Raw genomic sequence first — 21,498 nt, 5'->3', positions numbered from 1 at the left:
AATGATCAGAAATAGCTCTTGGATTCTTGAAGCAAGCTGAGTGCTAGGAAGCTTCAGAATCAGAAGCAAGAAGGAAGAATGATCAGAAATTCTGATAATAGAATATGATCCAAATCATTGTCTATTTGCTCTGATACATTGTCTATTGGATCTGATATATTATATATGGCTTATATGGCTCTGATACATATTTTGTGTTCTGATACACATTTTATGTTCTAACTCATTCATGCTGACTTTTGTCGTTTAGTTTTGTTCTGTAACATTTCAGGATGTAGAGATGCTCTGATGATGCTCTGGTACATTCAACAATGTTCTTATACAATCTAGCATGAAGTGATGTAAGAAGAAATTCAAAGCTCTGAAGCTATCCGAGGGAAGCAGAAATCAGAAGCTGTGAATGTTCTAAAGATCCAGAAAACTCAAGTTCTGAAGTTGTCCTAAATGGAAGCAGGAATCAGAAGCTGTGAGTGTTCTAGGGATCTAAAGAAATTCAAGTTCTGAAGCTGTCCAATGGAAGCAGAAGTCAGAAGCTATGAATTATCAGAAGACAGAAGCTTATGTGATCGTCTCTACCGAAATAATCAGGGAAGTCTTTTATTATTAAAGTTCTTCGAGTATTTATTTCAAGGGGAGATTGTTAATCTCAGGGGGAGACATATTCACATGCTTATGCTATAGCTGTGTAATTTGTCTTTAGCCGTCTGCTCTTTCTGATCGCAAATTCATATCATTTATATATGTTTTTGTCATCATCAAAAAGGGGGAGATTGTTAGAACAAGATTTGTTCTGATCAATATTCTTAGTTTTGATGATAACAAGGATATGAATTTTGTGTGAGATAATGTGGTACTCTAATACATTGCAATTTCCATTTCAGGAAATATATAAAGAGTATGCACAAATCAGCGCTCAGAAGCTTTGTCTCAGAAGGTTCAGCATGCAACATCAGAACATGGTCTGGCAAGACATCAGAAGATGGTCAAGGCAGAATCAAAACATGGGTCTATGGAAGCATCAGAAGAACTTGAGATCAGAAGCAGAAGCACTGAAGTTCTCATGGTATCACGCTCAGAAGCACTTCAAGGTCAGAAGACAAGAAGATGCTATGCACCAAGCTGTTTGACTCTGATGATATTCAAATATTTTATTCACAAACATCAGATCAGAAGAAAGTACAGGTGGCAGGCTACGCTGACTGACAAAAGGAACGTTGGAAGCTATTAAAGGCAACGTCAGTAGACACAGCGTGAACAAGGCTCGAGGTAGTTGACAAAAGCGTGAAACATTAAATGCAATGCTGTACGGAATACGCAAAGCATTAAATGCACCCAACGGTCATCTTCTCAAACGCCTATAAATATGAAGTTATGATGAGAAGCAAGGTTACCAATTCTGAACGAAATTATTCTGAAAGACTTGCTGAAACGCTGTTCAAATTCAAAGCTCAGAAACTTCATCTTCATCAAAGCTCACTACATTGTTGTTGTAATATATTAGTGAGATTAAGCTTAAACGTTAAGAGAAATATCACTGTTGTGATTATAGCTTTTAAGAAGCATTGTAAAACTCTTATTTGATTACATTAATTTGTAAGTAACTAGAGTGATCAAGTGTTGATCAGGATACTCTAGGAAGTCTTAGCTTGTGTCTAAGCAGTTGTAATTAGAGTGATCACGTGGTGGTCAGGATACTCTAAGAAAGTCTTAGCTTGTGTCTAAGCATTTGTTCCTGGAGTGATCAGGTTGTGATCAGGATACTCTAGAAGACTTAGTCGCGGACTAAGTGGAAAACCATTGTAATCTGTTGCGATTAGTGGATTAAATCCTCAGGTGAGGTAAATCACTCCGCGGGGGTGGACTGGAGTAGTTTAGTTAACAACGAACCAGGATAAAAATAACTGTGCAATTTATTTTTATCGTTCAAGTTTTTAAGACTACACTTATTCAAACCCCCCCCCCCCCCTTTCTAAGTGTTTTTCTATCCTTCAAAGCACGCCGATGCTATTAACTGCTAGTGGAATGCTTTTGAAGACCCACACAAGCACATCGCAATGGTAGCTCAGTTGCGTAAGACATACCCAGATCACAAAGCAAGGTATCCAAGATCACAAAGCAAGGCGCGCACTAAAGATCACAAAGCAATAGTCGTGGTCTTAAGCGCTTTACCATCTATTAGCCACGCCTACTCCGATTCAAGCATATATCAATCATCTCATCCAGCCACACAGGCAAACAACTTCCGAATGTTCAACCGGAACAAACGGGAAACAATGCATAATCATTCCATAATAAAATCCTCACATTTGCATTTTCACTAGCATACATGCGTACTCAAGGAATCACTGTCATATTATGATCTCAAACGCTTAAAACATGTATCAGCATATCATAGAAGTCATAAGAGGCCTTCAATTCTGACACGAAACGAAACTGCACTCATTAGGGAAGAAATACAATTTCTGTATCAGACTAGTTCGCTACAGCGAACTTCTGTTCGCTGCAGCGAACTCAAACAGAAGCAAACTTTCTTCAACACAGGTAAGTTCGCTACAACGAACTCCCAGCGAAGCCCCGATTTGCTACAGCGAACGGTAGCGAACTCCAGCAAATAAATCAAGTCAACTCCCAGGCTTATTCGCTACAACGAAGTTCTCCACTCAAGGAAAAAGCCATAATTTCTATAGTTCGTTTAAACTCCTAAAATACGGACAAGGGTTCAATACTCAGTTTAGGATAACATTATACAACCTAATAGTTAAGGTAACATCCTGGTCTAAGTTCAACACAAGGATAACATCATATTGGCATAAACTAAAGGCTAATTTGTGCTTATTCTAATACCAAGCAACACCTAATCATGTGCCATAATTTATACCTGCTTCAAAAGTATGATATCTAAGAACTTACACAAAGAGAACTGAAAGACCTTTCCAATGCTTCTGACGGCACTCCGTTTCGAGTTGTAAAACTCAAGTTATGGTCGTTTTTGTGAAGTACAATTTTGTGCAGTCTCCAGGCATTCGCTGCAGCGAACACATACTTTGCTGTAGCGAACCTGACAGTACAGAACACGAATGTTGGGTTCTAACATCCATTCTTTGCATCCCAATCCATCTCAAATCAAATCCTAACATGTATCAACATACCAGGACATGCAAGGACATCAAAAGAACACATTTTGTACTAATTGATCAAGCATGCAACATCAATCATCCAAACACTAACACAGTCAGGCATGGTCTCACTAACCCATTCAACATGAAATTGATCCCCATTCCTACCCAAGTTCTATCTAATGGAACTCACCTTGGATTATTTGAGGTTAAGCTAACATCCAAGCAGCAATTGAACTCCTCTCTTGCCCAAAAATCCACCCCATCATCAAGAAACCCGTAACTGCACTTCTACACAACTCAGCATGAATCGTCCAACTTCAAACCTTCTTATCTCCATCAATTTGAAACCTATGAATACGAATCAATATATTAAATCGAATGAAATTTCGTGAGAATCTGAATCTTCGAGAATTACCTGATTTGGAGTTGTGAGCAAAAAGTTATGGCTGATTTAGTAAAGGCTGCACCATTGTTGCGAAAATGGAATATGGCCATGAGTTCCTTCCTCTTTCTCTTTGTTTCTAAGCTCTCCACTTCTAAAATTCTGATTTATGAAACACTATCACTCCAAACATGCCTTAAGTCCACATGCATAATGTCTAATGTCCAAATTGCCCTTTAACTAAGTGGTAATTGCCAAGATGCCACTTAGTTAGATTATAACTACTCCATTTCTTTTCTTTATAATTATTCTAAGGTTATTATGGAATAGGACTAATGTGCATTCTAATTACGTTTAAATGATAATTATCGGTGTCAGAGAGTCGGGGTATTACATTATTTTATAACAATATATTAAGAATTCAACAGTATTATTATTTTATGTTAAATTATAATGATTTAATTAATAATATAAAAGAGTACGTATGAACTTCTTGATCGATAGATATTCTGATGTATGAGTGAGTAGAAGAAAAACAAAACATGTGTGGACCTGACTCAGATTTCTCCACCTGTGGGACTGGTGATTGAATGTTTACGGTGGAACATATAGTACTCAAAGTGACTGTAAGATGAGTAGTTAAACATGAGACACCTTATTCTAATGTCTTTATATCATTTGCATTTGACATTTTTAGTTTCCTAGCACTAGATGTTTTAGGTCTTTTACAAAAAGTCTAAAGGCTTGTGGATAACAATGTTGTGTCCTATAGAGATATGGACATTGTTTTTAAGAGGAATAATTTTATAATCTAAAAAGGGTAGTGACGTAGTTTGTTGCACGATTTCCTTTCGTTCATGTATAATTTTTATTTAAAAATATTTATATAAATTAATCAAAAACAATTTGTGTTTTTTATTAAGGTTTAATTTTTAAAATTTAAACTGGGCCTCCAAATTATTTAAGATAATCCTACATTAGCTATTTTAGGCACTTTAGGTAGTAGTGTAAACGAAATTCGTAGGTGTACAATGAGGTTTTTTGGAACTGTTAGGGTAGAAAATGGATTGTTGTCATGGGAGACCATCGAAGGTTTGTCTGGAGATGCATCTTTGGATTTGCTCTCAACTATTTTTGGAGATGAATCTTTGGATTTGACTTAGTCAAAAAAATTGGTGATTTTGTGGAATTTGTGAATTTCTCCGGACATAATGTTTATATATGTTTATGTTTATAACGCAAGTGCAGTGGCTGAAGATAACATTGGTCAAATTAAGCTTGGACGTGTGTCTTAAATCGCGTCGATAAGATGTGAGAGGGCCGTATCAAGGACCACGGGGCCACGAGTTTCTGATAACTCATTTGATGTTGCATCTACTTCGCAACCCCGACTGTCTGGTTCCCATAGCCGACTTTCTCAAGCATATGATGCAGCAAAACCTGAGAATCCTGAGGCTCCTATTGACACTGAATCCCCTGAAGCCTAGGAGAAAACCGATCTGGATGCCCTATTAGAGAGTTACCCGGGAGGGGCATTTGAAACATCCTTACTTTATAATTATGCTGATAATACTGCAAGGCATGTATGACATGGAGAGGTATATTTCTTTTCTTTTGCAATATATATATATATATATATATATATATATATATATATATATATATATATATATATATATATATATATATATATATTGTCAACTAATTAAGTTCATACTAATACTTATGTTTTGTTTTTACACGAGCGTGATTTTTTAAAAATGATTAGCCACGACAAAAAGATACTAGATTTGCCACAACCCACAGATGCTTGGTTCGATGATGTTATTCGTTGTTCCGATCTTTCCGGTTTAAGTTCTTCTATGTACGTGACCATAAACCACACATTCATGAAAATTTTACAAAGAGGTGAAACTCAGAGACGTTATCTTTCCACCTACCTATAGGCGAGATAACCATTCGTTTGGATGAGGTCTCATGCCTCCTACATCTTCCCATCAGGGGGAGATTACTGGATCACGGGGGGATCGAGCGAAAGAAAGTGGTCTATCTGATTGTCACTATATTGGGGGCTGCTCCAAGTAGATCGTCTCACCCTATCATGATGTCAGATGACTCATGGAAAACCACATAGGCCTACTAACTAGGAGGTACTTGAGGTTTGGGATGAGCAGGCAGAGAGTGTGACAACGGTATGTTGTCGTGTTGTGTAACACCCGAGGCCAACGAGGGCGTGGAGTGGTTGTCGGTGCTTAAGGCATGACAATGAGACACTTCCAAGGCTGAAGAGGACGAGGAGTGGTCGTTGAATTCACATTTGAATGAGAGGGATCCTGAGGTTGTGCAGGTAGGTGACTCCTTGGTTCACGAAAGGCTTATAAAGATTGATTACTACTACCTATACCAACAAGATGCATCTTATTTTCGGTAGCCTAATAGATAAGAATTCCATAGTTAGGCGTGCTTGACTTGGAGTAGTATTTGGATGAGTGACCTTCTAGGAAGTTTCTCGAAAAGCATGTGGGTGAGGATAAAGCATGCTAAAAAGACCCGTGTAGGTTTGTGGGGTCAGTCGGTAATCTTGAAAGCAGTCTAGAACGTTACATGTTGCGGAGATGGTAAAGCAACCATAGAGTCAGGACTCTTTGAGGATGACAATCCCTAATTGTCCCTAGTAGAGCGCATGGTTTTTGAGTTACGAAATGTTGTGCAGCAAATTTTATTGAAATTTTTTTTTTTTGTATTTTTGGATAAATGTTATGTATGAATTATCTTGACTTTTTTATTAATGTATCAATTTTTAACCCCCTTTAACTTTAATATATCTTCAGTTTACTTTGATTTTACGTTAATATAAGTTGGCCTCACAAAAATTGAATGTATGAATAATGGTGTTGTTCTGATATGATTCGGTTCGGAGATACATCTCCAAAATAATTCTCATTTCATATTGACCATGCTTTCAAAAAAATTTAGGGGACATTTCGGAGATGCGTCTCCGAATACACCAAATATCATAAGGAGATGTAACTCAAAATTTAGTTGTGATTTGAATGCGTTCTGAGATGCATCTTTGGACGACAGATGAAAGACAATTTCGAGTTTTTAAATGTGTGATATGCTTATACAATGATGTAATGAAAATTTCGAGTTTTTAAATGTGTGATATGCTTATACAATGATATAATGAGCAATTCTGTTAAATGTGTGATATGCTTATACAATGATGTAATGAGCAATTCTGTTAAGTAACTATAACATGTACCATAGCTATTTGAACAAGTGACTTTGTCTTATGGTGATTGCATATACTTTGTTGAATCCTTGAGATGATGATAGATGATTGGACGAGAGTGTAGAGTGGTCACGACTTCATATATTACCCACTCATAGTTTTGATTGATTTTACTTGAGGTTAGACGAATGATTAAGTTTGAGTGGTGATAATCCTTTAGATTAACTAGTTTTTCTAATCCAAAATGGTTCTTGTCATAGTGTGATCACAAAAAACATTTTATTCAACCAAATACAAAATGGAAACGAAATCAACAAAGTTTTCTTTTTGCTTATCAAGATGCTAATGTTGTACTTTGGCAACTATCAAAAGTGCAAGCAAAGATGTCCCTATAATCCCTTGATATCTTAAAAGAGTCATAAACTTTTCCATCACTACTCTTCTTGTACTCTAACAACAAGTTTGAATGGTCAAATGCTGTGAGTTTCACAAATCCAAAGTCATGGTCTTTGAAAATACTCCATTTGGTGTTTATGGGGGCAAAGTCAGCTAAGGCTGCACCTCCTCCCCCAACCACTACATGTATCGTCCCGTTCAAGGACCCCTTGTAATCGTGTTTCTCTTTATCTGTGCATGTATTCTGAAGGAGGAAGAAATAACGACAGTTAAGTTATACGTCAAATGAGAAAATCAAACAATAAATCGAAGACAAGTTAAGAGAAAATACTTGATAGATTGGGCATGTTCTTTCATAGTCATGGACATGTCCATACATGGCTATGTCAACCTTATACTTTTGCCATAAAATTTGAAGGTCCTCCCTTCCCATTGGTTCTCCAAACGAGCCTTCTGCAGCGTAGTCATCTGCAGAAGAATAACCAAGTACCCTATGTCCAAGGAATATCAACCATGGTTGTTTCTGTCTGTCAACGGATGATAGACACTTTTCGATGAACTCATAATGCTCTGTTCCTTTTCTCCAATCAAGTTCTGTGTTAGCTATGCAAAATCTAAACATGCCATGGTCAACAGAATACCTGGAAAAATATCGTGATTTTCCAAGTTATTTTACTGGAATCGTAATCATTAATATTTGTATGCTCAAGATGATATTAAAATGGTAGTGCAATTTCAATAAAAAAAGGTTTAAGATTATAGACATATTGTACCAGAATTTTTCTCGGTTCTCAGCAGGAACGTAAAACATGTTTTGAGCAAGCACACCACATTTACCACCTGAAGTCGTTCTCCCATAAAATGACCCACTTCCTGGCCAGTCACATTCGTGATTGCCACTAAAAGCACAATATATAGCCAAAAAATCAGATAACGATGTGAAATGGTATACATACAACAAATGAGTAGCACAACAAACCTTGCAGTCATATAAGGAACCCTTGATGCAATTGGCTCAATCTGTGCAGTAAATTGGTCCCATTGTGAAAGGTATCCATTAGCATAGCATAAGTCACCAATGTGGAAGACTATATCTATGTCCTTCAAGTCTTGAATAATTTGATTCGTAGTATTAAGTGAACCCGGCTGTAAATTGTTATACTCATTGGAGCCATCAGCTTCTGCCTGCTCATCCCAAAATAAAATGAAAAGTTAAGATGCCAGATTAATGAAAGTGATTATTTGAAGACATTTTCGTATGAAGCAGATTTAAGTGCTCGTCTGTTTTAAGATTATAATTGTATCTTCAGAGTTACGGACATGATTAGAATAAGATCCTCGATGAGAAAAAAGAAATAAAGAAGTTACCTTTCCCATATCACCGAATAAGACCACGCGTTGTATGGAATTTTGACCAGGATAAGGAGATGATTTAAACTGATATCCTTGACTCCAAACTGTTGTGCCATTAACTAATCTATGCCCCAGCTTGTATGTGTACCTGCATGTACGGAAAACAAAATTGCAAGCTGAGGGATCATATACACTGAACTGCTGGCTGCTGCTAATAAAATCTCAACGCGTTTCTTCATTCACCTTCCACACCAGTCAATATTTGAACCACAAGTACGAAGTAAAATGGTGTGGAAAAGCAAAAAAGGTGCGGAAGGCCAAAATTGGTAAAGAAAGGGAACACGAGTTGGTAAAATAGGGTCGTGCAATAGAGGAAAACATGCTTGAGCAGCCTTTATTTTGTCTTTTTAAGTCACACTGTTTTCATCTTTGTTTTTAAATGTCTGTCGGGTCATATAATTGTGAAATTTGAGTTTGTTAATTCCAGTATTAATAAAAGTGACGAGTATCCTTTTAATCGTATTAGTTATGATGTGTGAAGACGTGCAATGCAACCAAATCCAATTTTCTCTCCATTGTAATTGAGTTTCTTTATATGTTTATGGTAGTTTAAGTTAATGTTGTAAAAATAGACTCCTTCCAAACTTCTCTTAGGATCACTGAATAACTGATGTATCTGGCCATAGAGATTAGATACAACAATTATTCAGTGAATCTAAAAAGAGAATTTTTGCTTATAATAGTGACCAAACAAAGTATTCAACGAACTTGGGTTTGATTTAATAAAAGGGAATATTTCAAATCAGCTATAGTTTCAATGCAAGTAATGTCATGGTAAACATATAAAATACAACATACTCTTTGTTAGGCCACAACTCCTTCAGGAAACTAGTGTGTATGTATCCTGTGAATGAAAAAAGAGTTGCATACCACACATGGTGTTGCGATCAAAAGTCAGTGTCCCAGCAGGAGAATGCACAAGTTTCCCTTCTTTTGGGCCCCATTCAACAAAGGGCTCAGCGTCGCTGATCCCATATCCACTTGTCCATGTTACAGTAATCTGTGACAAATTGAAATAAACAAACTTTTTAGAATCGCAGATATTGTTTATTCACATGCATTTATAAGTGCGTTCAACCCGAGCTGGAAAAAGAAAATACAGACTCAATATCAAAAATATAAGGGGATACTAAACTTACTTCATCCCATGTTTTCCCTTGAGCTAATCTAGGATATACCGGAGCATTTGGATTGATGAAGGATACTTTATGTGACACTGCAACAAGCTTTGGCTGTCAAAAATAATTCAAGAAAAATTAAGAAATAGAAACATAAAATTCAGAAGAAAAAAATCCGTAACGTTGGACTCAAAGCTAATACGCACAATTAACTTAATAAAGAATGAGAAATTACAGGGTAGAGTTTAAGTGAGAATACATTTGTTAATCCACCGGTGAAGAGAGCAAATGAGAAATCGGATCGCTGATTAATCAACTGAAGTTTCAAGGAACCTTTCCCCTTTTTCTTGTATCTGGAACTGGAGAAACTGGCATACTGAAACTGAAATACGAAACAAACAAGGAACAAGTTAATAACATCAAACATTTAAATTTTTCAATTCTTCTTAAGCTACAAGGATAATGTGACACACAAACCTTGATAGGTGCGGAACACAAGAGTGGAGGGCTGACAAGTCTGTTTTCTGCAGGGCAAGTAGAAGCACTGGAAATTTTAAAACATTCAACTCCCGGTTAATTCAACCAGACTCATGATGTGTCAGTTATGACTATATAACATGAAAAAGTGTATGTTTGGATTGACACTGGGTTTGACGAAGGCTCCAAAGTCAGCCACTGTGATTAATTGTTACCTGAAGTTTCCAGGAGAGAAGACTCCAATCCAGTCATCTATCGCTGGATTTGGATTACTATATTTCAGGGTAACCCATTCTGTATTTTGTCCCTAAAATATTAAATTGTGAAACTCATCAATATCTGATATACCAAACTCCGCAGGTGTTTGGTTGTAGCTAGCAAGGCAATATATAGCATATATAAATATCAATTAAAAATGGCTTATTCGTAAGCACCGTTGCTATAAGCTGCAAATAAATAACCAGACTCATGATGTGTCAGTTATGTTTGGGACTTCAAACAAACTCCAACAACACAATTATCAACTTCAACAAGGCTACCTTGAAGCCGAGTACACGAGGAGTAGCTTTGATAAAAGCATGTGGATGAAATGCAAATACAGTATTATGAATTGCAACTTTTGAAAGTGGTTGATGCAAATCAGACACAGCTTGCTTAAAGATTGAAAGAATAATAACCAAAGAGAAAAACAGCATTTGTAATTTCTTCTCCATATCAGCCATCACCTGAAATGAAATGCATCAAACAAACAGTGAGTTCAATGCAGCAATGATAATCAACATTGAAATAAAACAAGCGTAAAGTTGAGTGGCTTAGAATCATAATCAGAAAGTATAAGAAAAGCACAAAGTCACCTTTAGAGAAGAACGAAACATGCAGTGAGTAGTGAGTGAAAGCTTAGAATGTTTATTGATCGGTGGAAAAGCTGATGAAAAGGGACTGAATGCATGAATGTAAAACTAAGTGCTCTGGAAAATACAAAAAAAAACTCTTGCTGATCACACACACTACACTGCCACCTCTCCTCTATTTCATCCTTCTCTTCTTTTCTTCTTCCACCTCTCCGACTATTTCAAATAGAGAATATCTTACCCCATCCCACGAGTCTCTTAGGTACTATGCGAGTTGTCTAAAATGTCTCGCTTTCATAGATGTATCTTCAAAAGTTTTTTTTTTTTTTTAAATTTTGTTTTGTTTCGTATATGCACAAACGGAAGCTTCCTGAGATGTATCTACGAAAGCATTTGATGTTATATTCGCGTTAGACTCTCCTCCTCATCCTCCTCCTCCTCCATTCTTCACATTTCTCATTTCAAAATTCTCTCAACCTCAAAAATCAAACTTCCACCAAAGTTGTTTTTTTTCTCTCGAGTTCGGCCGTTAATGTTAATATCAACGATCAACACATTCTAACAACTTCAAAATTTAATCAATAAATTTTCGAGTTTTCGATTTATTTTAGAGTATTTCCCGTAATATTTCCTCTTTAACAACACTTGAAAATTGTAGCCAAAAATCCGAAAAATGTTGCCTAAAAGAATAGGGGACGTTTTTCAAGTGTCTTCTGTGCGAGCGTTGCCTATTGTTTTAGGGAACGTTTATTTTCACTTTTTGGCCACAATTATCCCAAACGTCCCCTAAAATACAGGAAAAGGTGATGTTTTTTCTCGCCATCTTAGGCAACGTTTTGAAGGTGTTGTTAAAAATTGCAACGACTGAAAAACGTCCCCTAAAAGTAGTAGAGTAAGCAGACTGGTAACAATTAGAAATTGATCCCTATAAATAAAATAGAGAGAAGGCTGGATAAATACATCTAAAAGTTACCGGGAATAGTTTGTAACATATTTTTCATCAAATAAACAATTCAAACAATAGTTACACCAAACATAAATTGCATGTACAATAAAAATTTGTTAGTAAAATCTCCAAACGTTAACTCAAATACACGTCATAAATACAAAATATCTAACATTACTTAATATTACAAGTCTAACACTTAGAAGTCTAAGTCTAGAAAAATGACAAAACACTTAGTTTCTTTAAGTTTAATGCTTAAGTAGAAACCTAAAACAACAACATGCAACTCATTTAAATTTGTCAAACTCATCGTCATGTCCAATATCCTCTTCACCACCTATGTCGTCTTCTCGAAGTTCATCACCTATGTTGTCCTCTTGAAATTCGTGACCTATTTCATCCTCGTTACTTAAGTCGTCCTCTTAAAATTTGTGATTTGCACCGTCGTCCTCATCATCATCTTCATTGATTCCATGCTGCATAATAAAATGAAAAAAACTTGTTAAATGTTTAACTTCTCTTCCCATTCTAAATAGGGTTAATGAACTTTTTGGTCCCTCTAAATATTGCAGATTTTGTTTTTAATCCCTCCAAAATTTTCCTTTAAGAAATCGTCCCTTCAAAATTTTTCGTCTAAACTATTGGTCCCTAACGTCAAATTTGCTAGAGATTAGCTACGACTTTAGCCACCGATTAGCTACGAAATTTGACGTTAGGGACCAATAGTTCGGAAGAAAAATTTTGAAGGGACGATTTCTTGAAGGAAAATTTTGGAGGGACTAAAAACGAAATTTGAAATATTTAAAGGGACGAAAAAGTTCATTAACCCTTCTAAATATTATGAATCTTCTATGTGTCCAATAATAACTAACATGTGTGTTATTTTGTCCAAAACAAATATCATTTTTGTACGTACTACGTATAAGCCTAATTATTTTAATATTTGAAGTTGCAGAAAAAAAACAAATAGGAAACTTTGATGTTCTTTTTATACCAATGAAAACATAAATTAAGGTTAAAGAACTTTGTAGTGTGAAATCCATACAACTACTAACTTAAAGCATTATTTTTTTCCTGTATAACTACTAACTTAAAGGCTAAATGGAATTCTCATTTTAATGCTATTAAACAAATTCATAAATTGGTATGTTTCTGTAGCTTCAATCTTTAACTAGCTACAATATCTTCATCATATATGTGTTGTTGGTAGCAGCTGTAGCAACCTGCCCTAAAAATTTAGCTTTAGAGTCGCCACCTATTCTCACTATGCCAAATTTGTCTTTTAGCAGCACCTCTACTAAAGCGCTTTTAGGAGAAAGCGCTGGCATAGGTTTCGCTAAAAACAAAATAAAAAACACGCAAAAAAAGCGCTCTTAAAGGGGGGGTTACGAAAGCGCTTTCTAAAAGCGCTCTTATAGGGGGGTACGAAAGCGCTTTCAAAAAGCGCTCTTATAGGTGGCTTATAAAGCGCTTTCAGAAGCGCTCTTAAAGGGGGGGTACGAAAGCGCTTTTACCCTAAAAAGCGCTGGTAAAGGCAGGGCTACCAGAGCGCTTTCTAAAAGCTCTTTCATAGTTGTTTCATTAATTAAAATTTTTAAAATCAAAATAATAGTGTTTCATAATCCCTAATTTCTTTCACTGCCCAGAACTTACGAAGAACCATCGCTGCCCAGAACTTCATTACGAAGAACCATCGCTGCCATCGCTGCCCAGAACTCCATAGAAACTCCATAAAAACTCCTCAAAACCGTATCTCATCCTCAAAACCGCCCAGAAAAACAAATACGAAGAGAAGACGAAGCTAGAACGAAGAACAAACCCTGCTCAAAAAACGAATTCGAAGCTAGAACGAAGAAGAAACCCTGCCCATAAAACGAATACGAAGAGAAGACGAAGGTACACGATTTATAGTTCTGTTTTAGGTTTCTCTGTAATTGCAGTTAGTTTAGTACTGAAAACGTAGTTAGGCTATTCTGAAAACGAATACGAAGTGGTATTGTATGGACTACTATGTGTTGATTTGAAGTCGATTTGTTCATGTTTGTTGGCTTACGAACCATTGCTGGGCTGTGATGATTTAGAGTGAACTGGTATGGAATTGTTTGCGTATTTGGATATTCATGTGGCTGCTTTGAGATGTGGAATTAGTTTGTAAATTCTGTTATAGGTTTTTCTCTAATTGTAGTTAGTTTAGTACTGAAAATCGTTATGAGTCAGTTAAGTTTGTGGTGAAGTTTGTTACTAACTGGTAGAAGGCTATTCTGTTAGGTTGTTATGCTAATGGGAAAAAAGCAGTTGGTTTAAACTGTTAAGGCTACTATAAAACAATTAGGGAAGTTAGTTATATGGTAGTTAATTTTAATGCTTGAATGAACAAGTTAGTAGTCGAGGTTAAATGAGTGAATTTCTTGACTTGTTCTCTTGCATTGCTTTTGGTTTGAACTGTGATTTTTTCTGTTAGGAATGTTAGTATGGATATATGATGGTTGTATGCATTTTCAGACTTGAAAATAAGTAACTTTGCTGTAAAAACTTCATACTACTTTTACTACCATTCTATATGTGGAACTTTTCAACATCACATTTCACTGTCTTTGTCTCTATCAAAGTTTAACTTTTCACATATCATTAGTATTTGGATGATACCTGTTTTTATCATAGCTTCATATAGTTTCTCCTATATTGCTAATAATCCATTTTGCAACAACATCATAATGATAATATCAATTGGTCACTGTATATGCATATTACTTACAGTGAGTCTAAGTAGTTTTGGAGTATTATAGAATAAGAGGTGTAGGATAGTATATCTATAATAATATATATACTCCATAGTTACATTACATACCAAAGCTAAAGCTAGCTATAAGTATATATAGTTGAATTGAGGACAAAGAAAAAGCATATTATAGTTGAGACTTGAGAGGGGTATAATAATATTTCCAACTAGTTTATCTATTTTTAACTTTAATTTTGTACTTTATTAAATTCTAATGAAAATCATTCATTAGAATCATTGTAGTTTGTTAGTATGGATATATGATGGCTGTATGCATTCATACTTTTACAGTTACTTTGAAGTCTCTGGTTTCTACTTCTAAAATCATTGTAGTTTGTGCTACAGTTTGCATATAGTTCCTTCACTTTTATGATATTTGTATTTAACTGCATCGTGTGTGTGTGTGTGTGTGTTTAATTTTACAGTTACTTTGAAGTCTCTGGTTTCTACTTGTACAACGCCGATTCAAACCTACCCATCTCCCACATCAAGTCTAACTCAGGTTACTATCCCTTTCTTCTTGCTTATAGTTTGTTATTTTTTGCTTATAGTTTATTGTTTATGGTTCTATTTAATATCAATTTAGTGTCTCTCAACCAGTTTTTTGGTTTGTGGACTTATATTACCTTGAAATAAGGTAATGTCTTCTTTAAGAAATCGGGTATTCTGATTAGGTATTCTGATTAGGTATTCTATTATGATGATAGCTATTTATTATCTTGACAGAATTCCTTAGTACCTGATAGAGAAACCAAGAAGCATTTGTTTAGCTTAATTAAGACATGGATAAGACATGGATGAATTCAAACCGATTGTCGAAAGAGTACGAGAAAGGGGTATGGGAATTCGTTGAGTTTGCGGTTGCGCACTCCGAAGACCCGCTTCGAATGTCGTGTCCTTGCTTGGGTTGCTATTATGGGGGTAAGGTTGACGGGAATAAGTTGGCATCCCATTTACTACGGTTTGGAATTGATAGAAGTTATACATGTTGGACAATGCATGGTGAGAAAAGTAACGGGAATGTTGAGTCGAGTTGTAATAGGAAGTATGCTTCAAACGACGATTGCACAGACACATACGATTGCGATCGAGTCGAAGAGATTGCAGAAGCGCTTGAAGAAGATCTTGCGGATTGTCCCAAAATGTTTGAGAGGTTGGTAAGTGATGCAGAGAAACCGTTGTATGATGGTTGTTCAAAATTCACAAGATTGTCTGCGGTGTTAAAGTTGTACAACTTAAAGGCACACAATGGATGGTCGGATAAAAGTTTCACAGAGTTATTAGCCCTTATGAAAGATATGCTACCAAAGGATAATTTTCTTCCCAATCGAACGTATGAAGCCAAAAAGATGTTGTCCTCTATTGGCATGAGCTATGATAAGATACATGCATGTCCAAACGATTGCGTTTTGTTTCGAAACGAGTATGCAGCGTTGAATGAGTGTCCTAAATGTGGTGCCCCTCGATATAAGAAAAAGTTGTCTCCTGCTAAAGTCTTATGGTATTTTCCTATAATTCCGAGATTTAGACGCATGTATCGTAGTGAGACCGATTCAAGACACTTGACTTGGCATGCAGATGAAAGAATTATTGATGGAAAGTTGCGACATCCGGCAGACTAACCACAATGGATGAAAGTTGATACTGATTATCTTGAATTTGGAAAAGAAGAAAGAAACCTTCGGTTGTCATTGTCTACTGATGGGATGAACCTGCATGGTATTCAAAGTATCTCGCATAGCACATGATGTTATCTATGCTAATTTCTGGGCCTAAACAACCAGGGAATGACATAGACGTATACTTGGCACCCTTAATCGAAGATTTAAAGTTTTTGTGGGAGAACGGTGTGGAGGTTTACGATGGGTATAGGAAGGAAAGTTTCAACTTGAGGGCGATGTTGTTTGGAACAATTAATGATTTTCCAGCATACGGAAATCTATCCGGGTACAGCAATAAAGGTCAAAAGGCGTGTCCTGTTTGTGAAGACAAAACCGATACGACACGATTGGAGCTTTGTCAGAAGAATGTCTTTCTCGGCCATCGTAGATTCTTAAATTCTAATCATCACTACCGAGGGAATCATTCGACATAGAGACCAAGGATTAGTATACCATTTGGATTGGAATTCTGATAAACAAGCAATTGGTCCTAATTCTGCAAAGTTGACAAGCTATATTGGTACACTTGTTCGTATGCATATTCCGGTCTCCATAGCTAAATGGAATCTGAAAAGCGAAGAGTTGGATGCGAAAAAAAAAGCGATTTGGGACGAGCTTCAGGTATATATCATATATGGTTAATTGTTGTTATTATCTTGACGATAAATTGTTTAAATTACTTATACTAACACACTATGCGTATGTTTTTTTGCAGAGGACTTTTGAGATACCAGATGATCGTAGACGCTACATACTTAGTTTGGCCGGCAAAAGATATAGAGGGTGGAAAGCTTTTTTGACAAACACCTATCTTAAGGATAAAGATGGAAACTTTCTTGAAGAGGCACCGGGACGGCCAAAAAAGTATGAGATCTTCATTGATGAAAAAGATTGGGCTGAGTTTGTAAAGCAAATAGATGAAGATTTTCGGAAAAGGAGTGCCACGAATAGTGCGAGAGCATCCAAACCCGCGTATCCATACAAAAAAGGGCGTTTGGGATATGCACGCTTAGAGGATAAAATTGTAAGTAAATAGAAATACGTTTTAATTAATTGTCTAAATGTGCATGTTTTATTTGAAGATTTTATCATTTGTGTCAATGCATAGTTAGAGGAGACTAAAAGTGAGGAAACTTCACTTCCTGTACATGTGTTGTGGAAGGAAGCTCGTGTGGGCAAGAATAAAGCTGTCGATCCCGATGTTCAGAGAGTTTATACTGAATGTGTAAGTATAATGCTGTGTCTTTAATTAAATCAAATGTTTTTTAATATATAAATGATTTTTTATCTCCACTAATAATTATTGAAATGTAAATGAATTACAGGAGACCTTGTCGCAATCGGTATCCACCGGTGAGGGGAGCGTACTTAGTAGAGCACTAGATGCTCCTGAGTATCCCGGTCGGGTGAGGGGTAAGGGTCATGGTGTGACTCCAACCTCTTTTTACAAGAGTCCTAGGAGAAGATCAAATCTTACCAATGAAGAAGTGTTGCAAAAGTTGCAGGAATTGCAAGCACAAGTCTCTGAATTGCAAAGAGATAAAGATATGTATATGAGAGAAAAGTGCAACACTTCATCGGTGAAAGAAACTAGTGATAAGGCTAGTATCAACTGTCAAAGGAAATTTCCCGAGGTAATTATAAATATTTTTCCTTACAAATTGTTCTATTTTATTAATGATAATGACTTTATATTTACTATTGGTTTAGGGCATTTCATCTTGCCAACTATACTTATCGTCACCGAATTATCGACTAGTTGGCAAGGGAAAAGTGCACAACACTTTGGGAGATTAACTTCACCATAGACCGCTCCCGGATGGACACCTGAAAGTATCGGTGGATGTTGTATTAGATCATGATGCGATGCTACCGGTACCTGACATGGTCTCAGAGACGACATTGCTGCGAGATGCAATAGGATCATTTGTTGCATGGCCCTCGGAGCTCATTACCATTAGTGATGAGGTATATTGAAAACGATTATGAATCATTTAGTTTTCGAATGTCAATTCTAAACCGTTTATTAATTATTTTTTACATTTTAATTTTAGACTGCTCCTATAAAACCCGCAATTAAGGGTAAAGGGATTTTACAGGAGGAAGAGTCTGTTGCATCACTAAAAGAGGTACATTTAAAGTGTTAATATATAATCTGAATCTAAATCTGCATGATTTTATATTTTACCTAACTTATATGATTTTTAGGCATCCGCTCGGGAGTCACAACAAGTGACGCGGCAAGTTCGTAGCGTACCACCCACTGGTCCTCCGAAGATAGCGGCAAAAAAAGGCGGTGCTTTTGTGCCTCGATACCGGACGACGCTTGCAACAATGGTTGATATGTCCGATTTGAAGTATGGTGCTTTACGTGAAATCAATATGGATGAAAGTGTCTTCGGTATTGAATTCAAGTCACATATTGCAATTGATGACTTGGAAGAGATTTTTACGCATGAACAACTAGGCGTCGGTAATATGCACTCATACATCCGGTAATATTCACTCATCCGATATATTATTTAATTAGTCCCACAATATAATTTATTTACACATTTCAATGAAAATAAGCTAATGTTTATTATGTTTTTATTTAAGGTTGTTGTATGACAGAGTGTTGCGCGGGACTGTATTGTCTAACAGATTCCGTTTCGTGTCTTCCGCCCATTGCAGTGGAATGGAAATTGATTCGGAACCGGAATCAGTTAGACAGCTCTTAGTCGATAGATTCATGTCCACCGGCAATTCAGAAAGTCTGCATCTTTGGGCGTATAATACCCGACCAGTAGGGTTAGTTCTCATTCTTGGTTCATCTAATCTCTGTTTCTTTTGTGTATAGCAAAATTTTCATATAACCTATTGTTTTAATTTATAGAGCACACTGGTTGTTGCTTGCTATCAACCCTATAAGAGAAGTCGTGTATTATCTGAATTCGGTAAATGGTGACTGGACCAATTATTCGGCTATGAAGGAAATCGTTGATTTGTAAGTGGGATCGTTCTAAATATTCGTGTATATTTATATATTTACTTATTTGTGGGATTGATCTAAACATATGTTTTTATATATTTGTTAATTAGATCAATACAAGTGTTCCGAAGTCAACGGGACGCACAGGTATCCCGGACTAAATCAAACAACATTACTTGGATCAAAGTGCAGGTACATTATTTTTCACAATTTAGCTTATAATATTTATGCTACTTGATAAAACAAGACAACTATAAAATCTTATTTGTTTTTCTATGTAGTGTCCGCAACAGCGAAACAGTTCAGATTGCGGATACTTTGTTTTGAGGTTTATGAAAGAAATCCTTCAGGCGAATCAATTAGAGATTCCGCTCACGGTATGAATTTATAACTTAAAATAATTTCATATAATTTATTACATTTAACTAAATATATCATTCATATTATGTTTTTGTTTTGTAGTACCTTGACGAATTCCGTGCTGCTGGGTACCCGAGACTTAAGTTGGAAGAAATCAAAGAGGATTTGTGTCACTTTTATATTAAGCAATTTTTCATGTAGGATTTGTGTCGATTTGAACTATAATATTATTGATGTTGTAATGATGTATATATATAATTTTGGATATTATAATGGTATTATATTAGTATATATATATTGTCTTACTGATGGCTGAAATTATATCGTCGAAAATATATTACAGGTCGAAAATATTACAGGTTGAAAACATATTACAGGTCGAAAATATTACAGGTCGACTGGGAGGATTAAATTACAGGCTGCACATTAAAATACCTCATTTAGCAACGACAGCGCTTTTAAAAAGCGCTCTTAAAGGTCCACCTACAAAAGCGCTTCTTGGTAAAAGCGCTGCCAAAGAATAATAAAAAAGCATAAAAAAAAACGCAACATACGAAAGCGCTTTTGGAAAAGCGCTCTTATAGGGGGGGCTACCAGAGCGCTTTTTCCAGGAAAGCGCTCTTATAGGGGGGCCTACCAGAGCGCTTTTTCCAGAAAAGCGCTCTTATAGGGGGGGCCTACCAGAGCGCTTTTTCCAGAAAAGCGCTCTTATAGGGGGGGCCTACCAGAGCGCTTTCTGAAGCGCTTTTGTTACCTACGCCAGCGTTGGCTTTCACAGCGCTTTTAAAGCCCATAAAAAGCGCTTTTAAAGCCCCAGCGTGTTGTAGTGTCTGAAGGGCGAATAGGAAACCCTATGCAGTTTAGAGATCGGGGTAAGTTATTATAATCAGGTTGAGGGAAGGTATTAGGCACCCTCAACCCTTTCCTATTGGCTTTGAATCTAAGGTAAAGGTTTGTGGCTAGAATTATTAAGGTTAATAGCTAAGGAATTGAATAGGGGAAAAAATGAGATTTTAGGGAAGGGGGACTCGCCTTGGTTATCCAAGTGCCTACGTATCTCTTTATGGAGAATCAGAGTCAACGTAGTTCGGGCACAGGATTGTACGCCTTAGAATTGATTATGAAATTTGTTTGAAATTGATTAAAGGCTTTTTGAATGGCCTATCGCAGTTTTTGAAATGCGAAGTTCGAAGGTATTTTGAATTACCTTATCGTAGTTTGAACATCGCAGTATTTGAAGAGGTGAATTTCTGTAGTGTCGTGGTTTAGTGTATTTTGAGATTTGGGCGTACAACCCTGATTTAATATGTCACCGTTAGTTGCAGTGATCAATAGGTTTGATCATTATAGTTAACGGATTAATGGGCATTGCTGGTTACTCGGATCGATAGATTGATCGTCGCGGGCAGCAAATTAAACGTATTTTAATTTATGTATATTTTTATCTCTCGTCTAATGCGACTAATAGATTTAGTCGGGTCGAGGAGAGAATTGATTGGGGATTAATGTCTTGCCGAAAGTGCAATGGGATTGGGTAAACCCTAAGGCATGTAACCTTTCTAAAGTTTTTATGATTTTACAATTAAAAATTAATTAAATCAAATTACCCGAAATAGTCGAATAATCGGGAATACAATCGGAAAAATAATTATTATAATCCTAATCCTAATTTAATTATATTTTTCTAATCCTAATTTATAAATTAATTTAATTAATTATAATTGGTTAATATCTAATTCAATTAATCAAACAATAAAAATAGAAAATATATAATAAAACCTGGGCTATGA

At 36.2% G+C, this 21,498-nt stretch overlaps 1 protein-coding gene, 1 long non-coding RNA gene and 1 pseudogene across 2 annotated transcripts; 2 read left to right on the top strand and 1 right to left on the bottom strand.

Moving 5' to 3' along the window:
• Window positions 1–6,998: 6,998 nt before the first annotated feature.
• Window positions 6,999–10,901, bottom strand: LOC131617175 (probable inactive purple acid phosphatase 1; annotated as a pseudogene).
• Window positions 10,902–16,799: 5,898 nt separating this feature from the next.
• Window positions 16,800–18,167, top strand: LOC131617173 (uncharacterized). The gene is made up of 3 exons (XM_058888522.1): window positions 16,800–16,998; window positions 17,093–18,011; window positions 18,088–18,167. Exons 1-2 carry the CDS (start codon window positions 16,912–16,914, stop codon window positions 17,411–17,413), a joined length of 408 nt encoding a protein of 135 aa, XP_058744505.1. The 5' UTR covers window positions 16,800–16,911; the 3' UTR covers window positions 17,414–18,011; window positions 18,088–18,167.
• Window positions 18,168–19,447: 1,280 nt separating this feature from the next.
• Window positions 19,448–19,988, top strand: LOC131617174 (uncharacterized). Its single transcript, XR_009288470.1, has 3 exons — window positions 19,448–19,540; window positions 19,630–19,725; window positions 19,811–19,988. It is a non-coding gene; the product is annotated as an uncharacterized LOC131617174 (long non-coding RNA).
• Window positions 19,989–21,498: the final 1,510 nt, after the last annotated feature.

The sequence above is a fragment of the Vicia villosa genome, linkage group LG7, assembly GCF_029867415.1.
Source record: "Vicia villosa cultivar HV-30 ecotype Madison, WI linkage group LG7, Vvil1.0, whole genome shotgun sequence".
NCBI classification, from domain to species: Eukaryota; Viridiplantae; Streptophyta; class Magnoliopsida; order Fabales; family Fabaceae; genus Vicia; species Vicia villosa.
The sequence above is the reverse complement of the archived record's forward strand: the minus strand, read 5'-3'. Positions and strand labels throughout refer to the sequence as shown.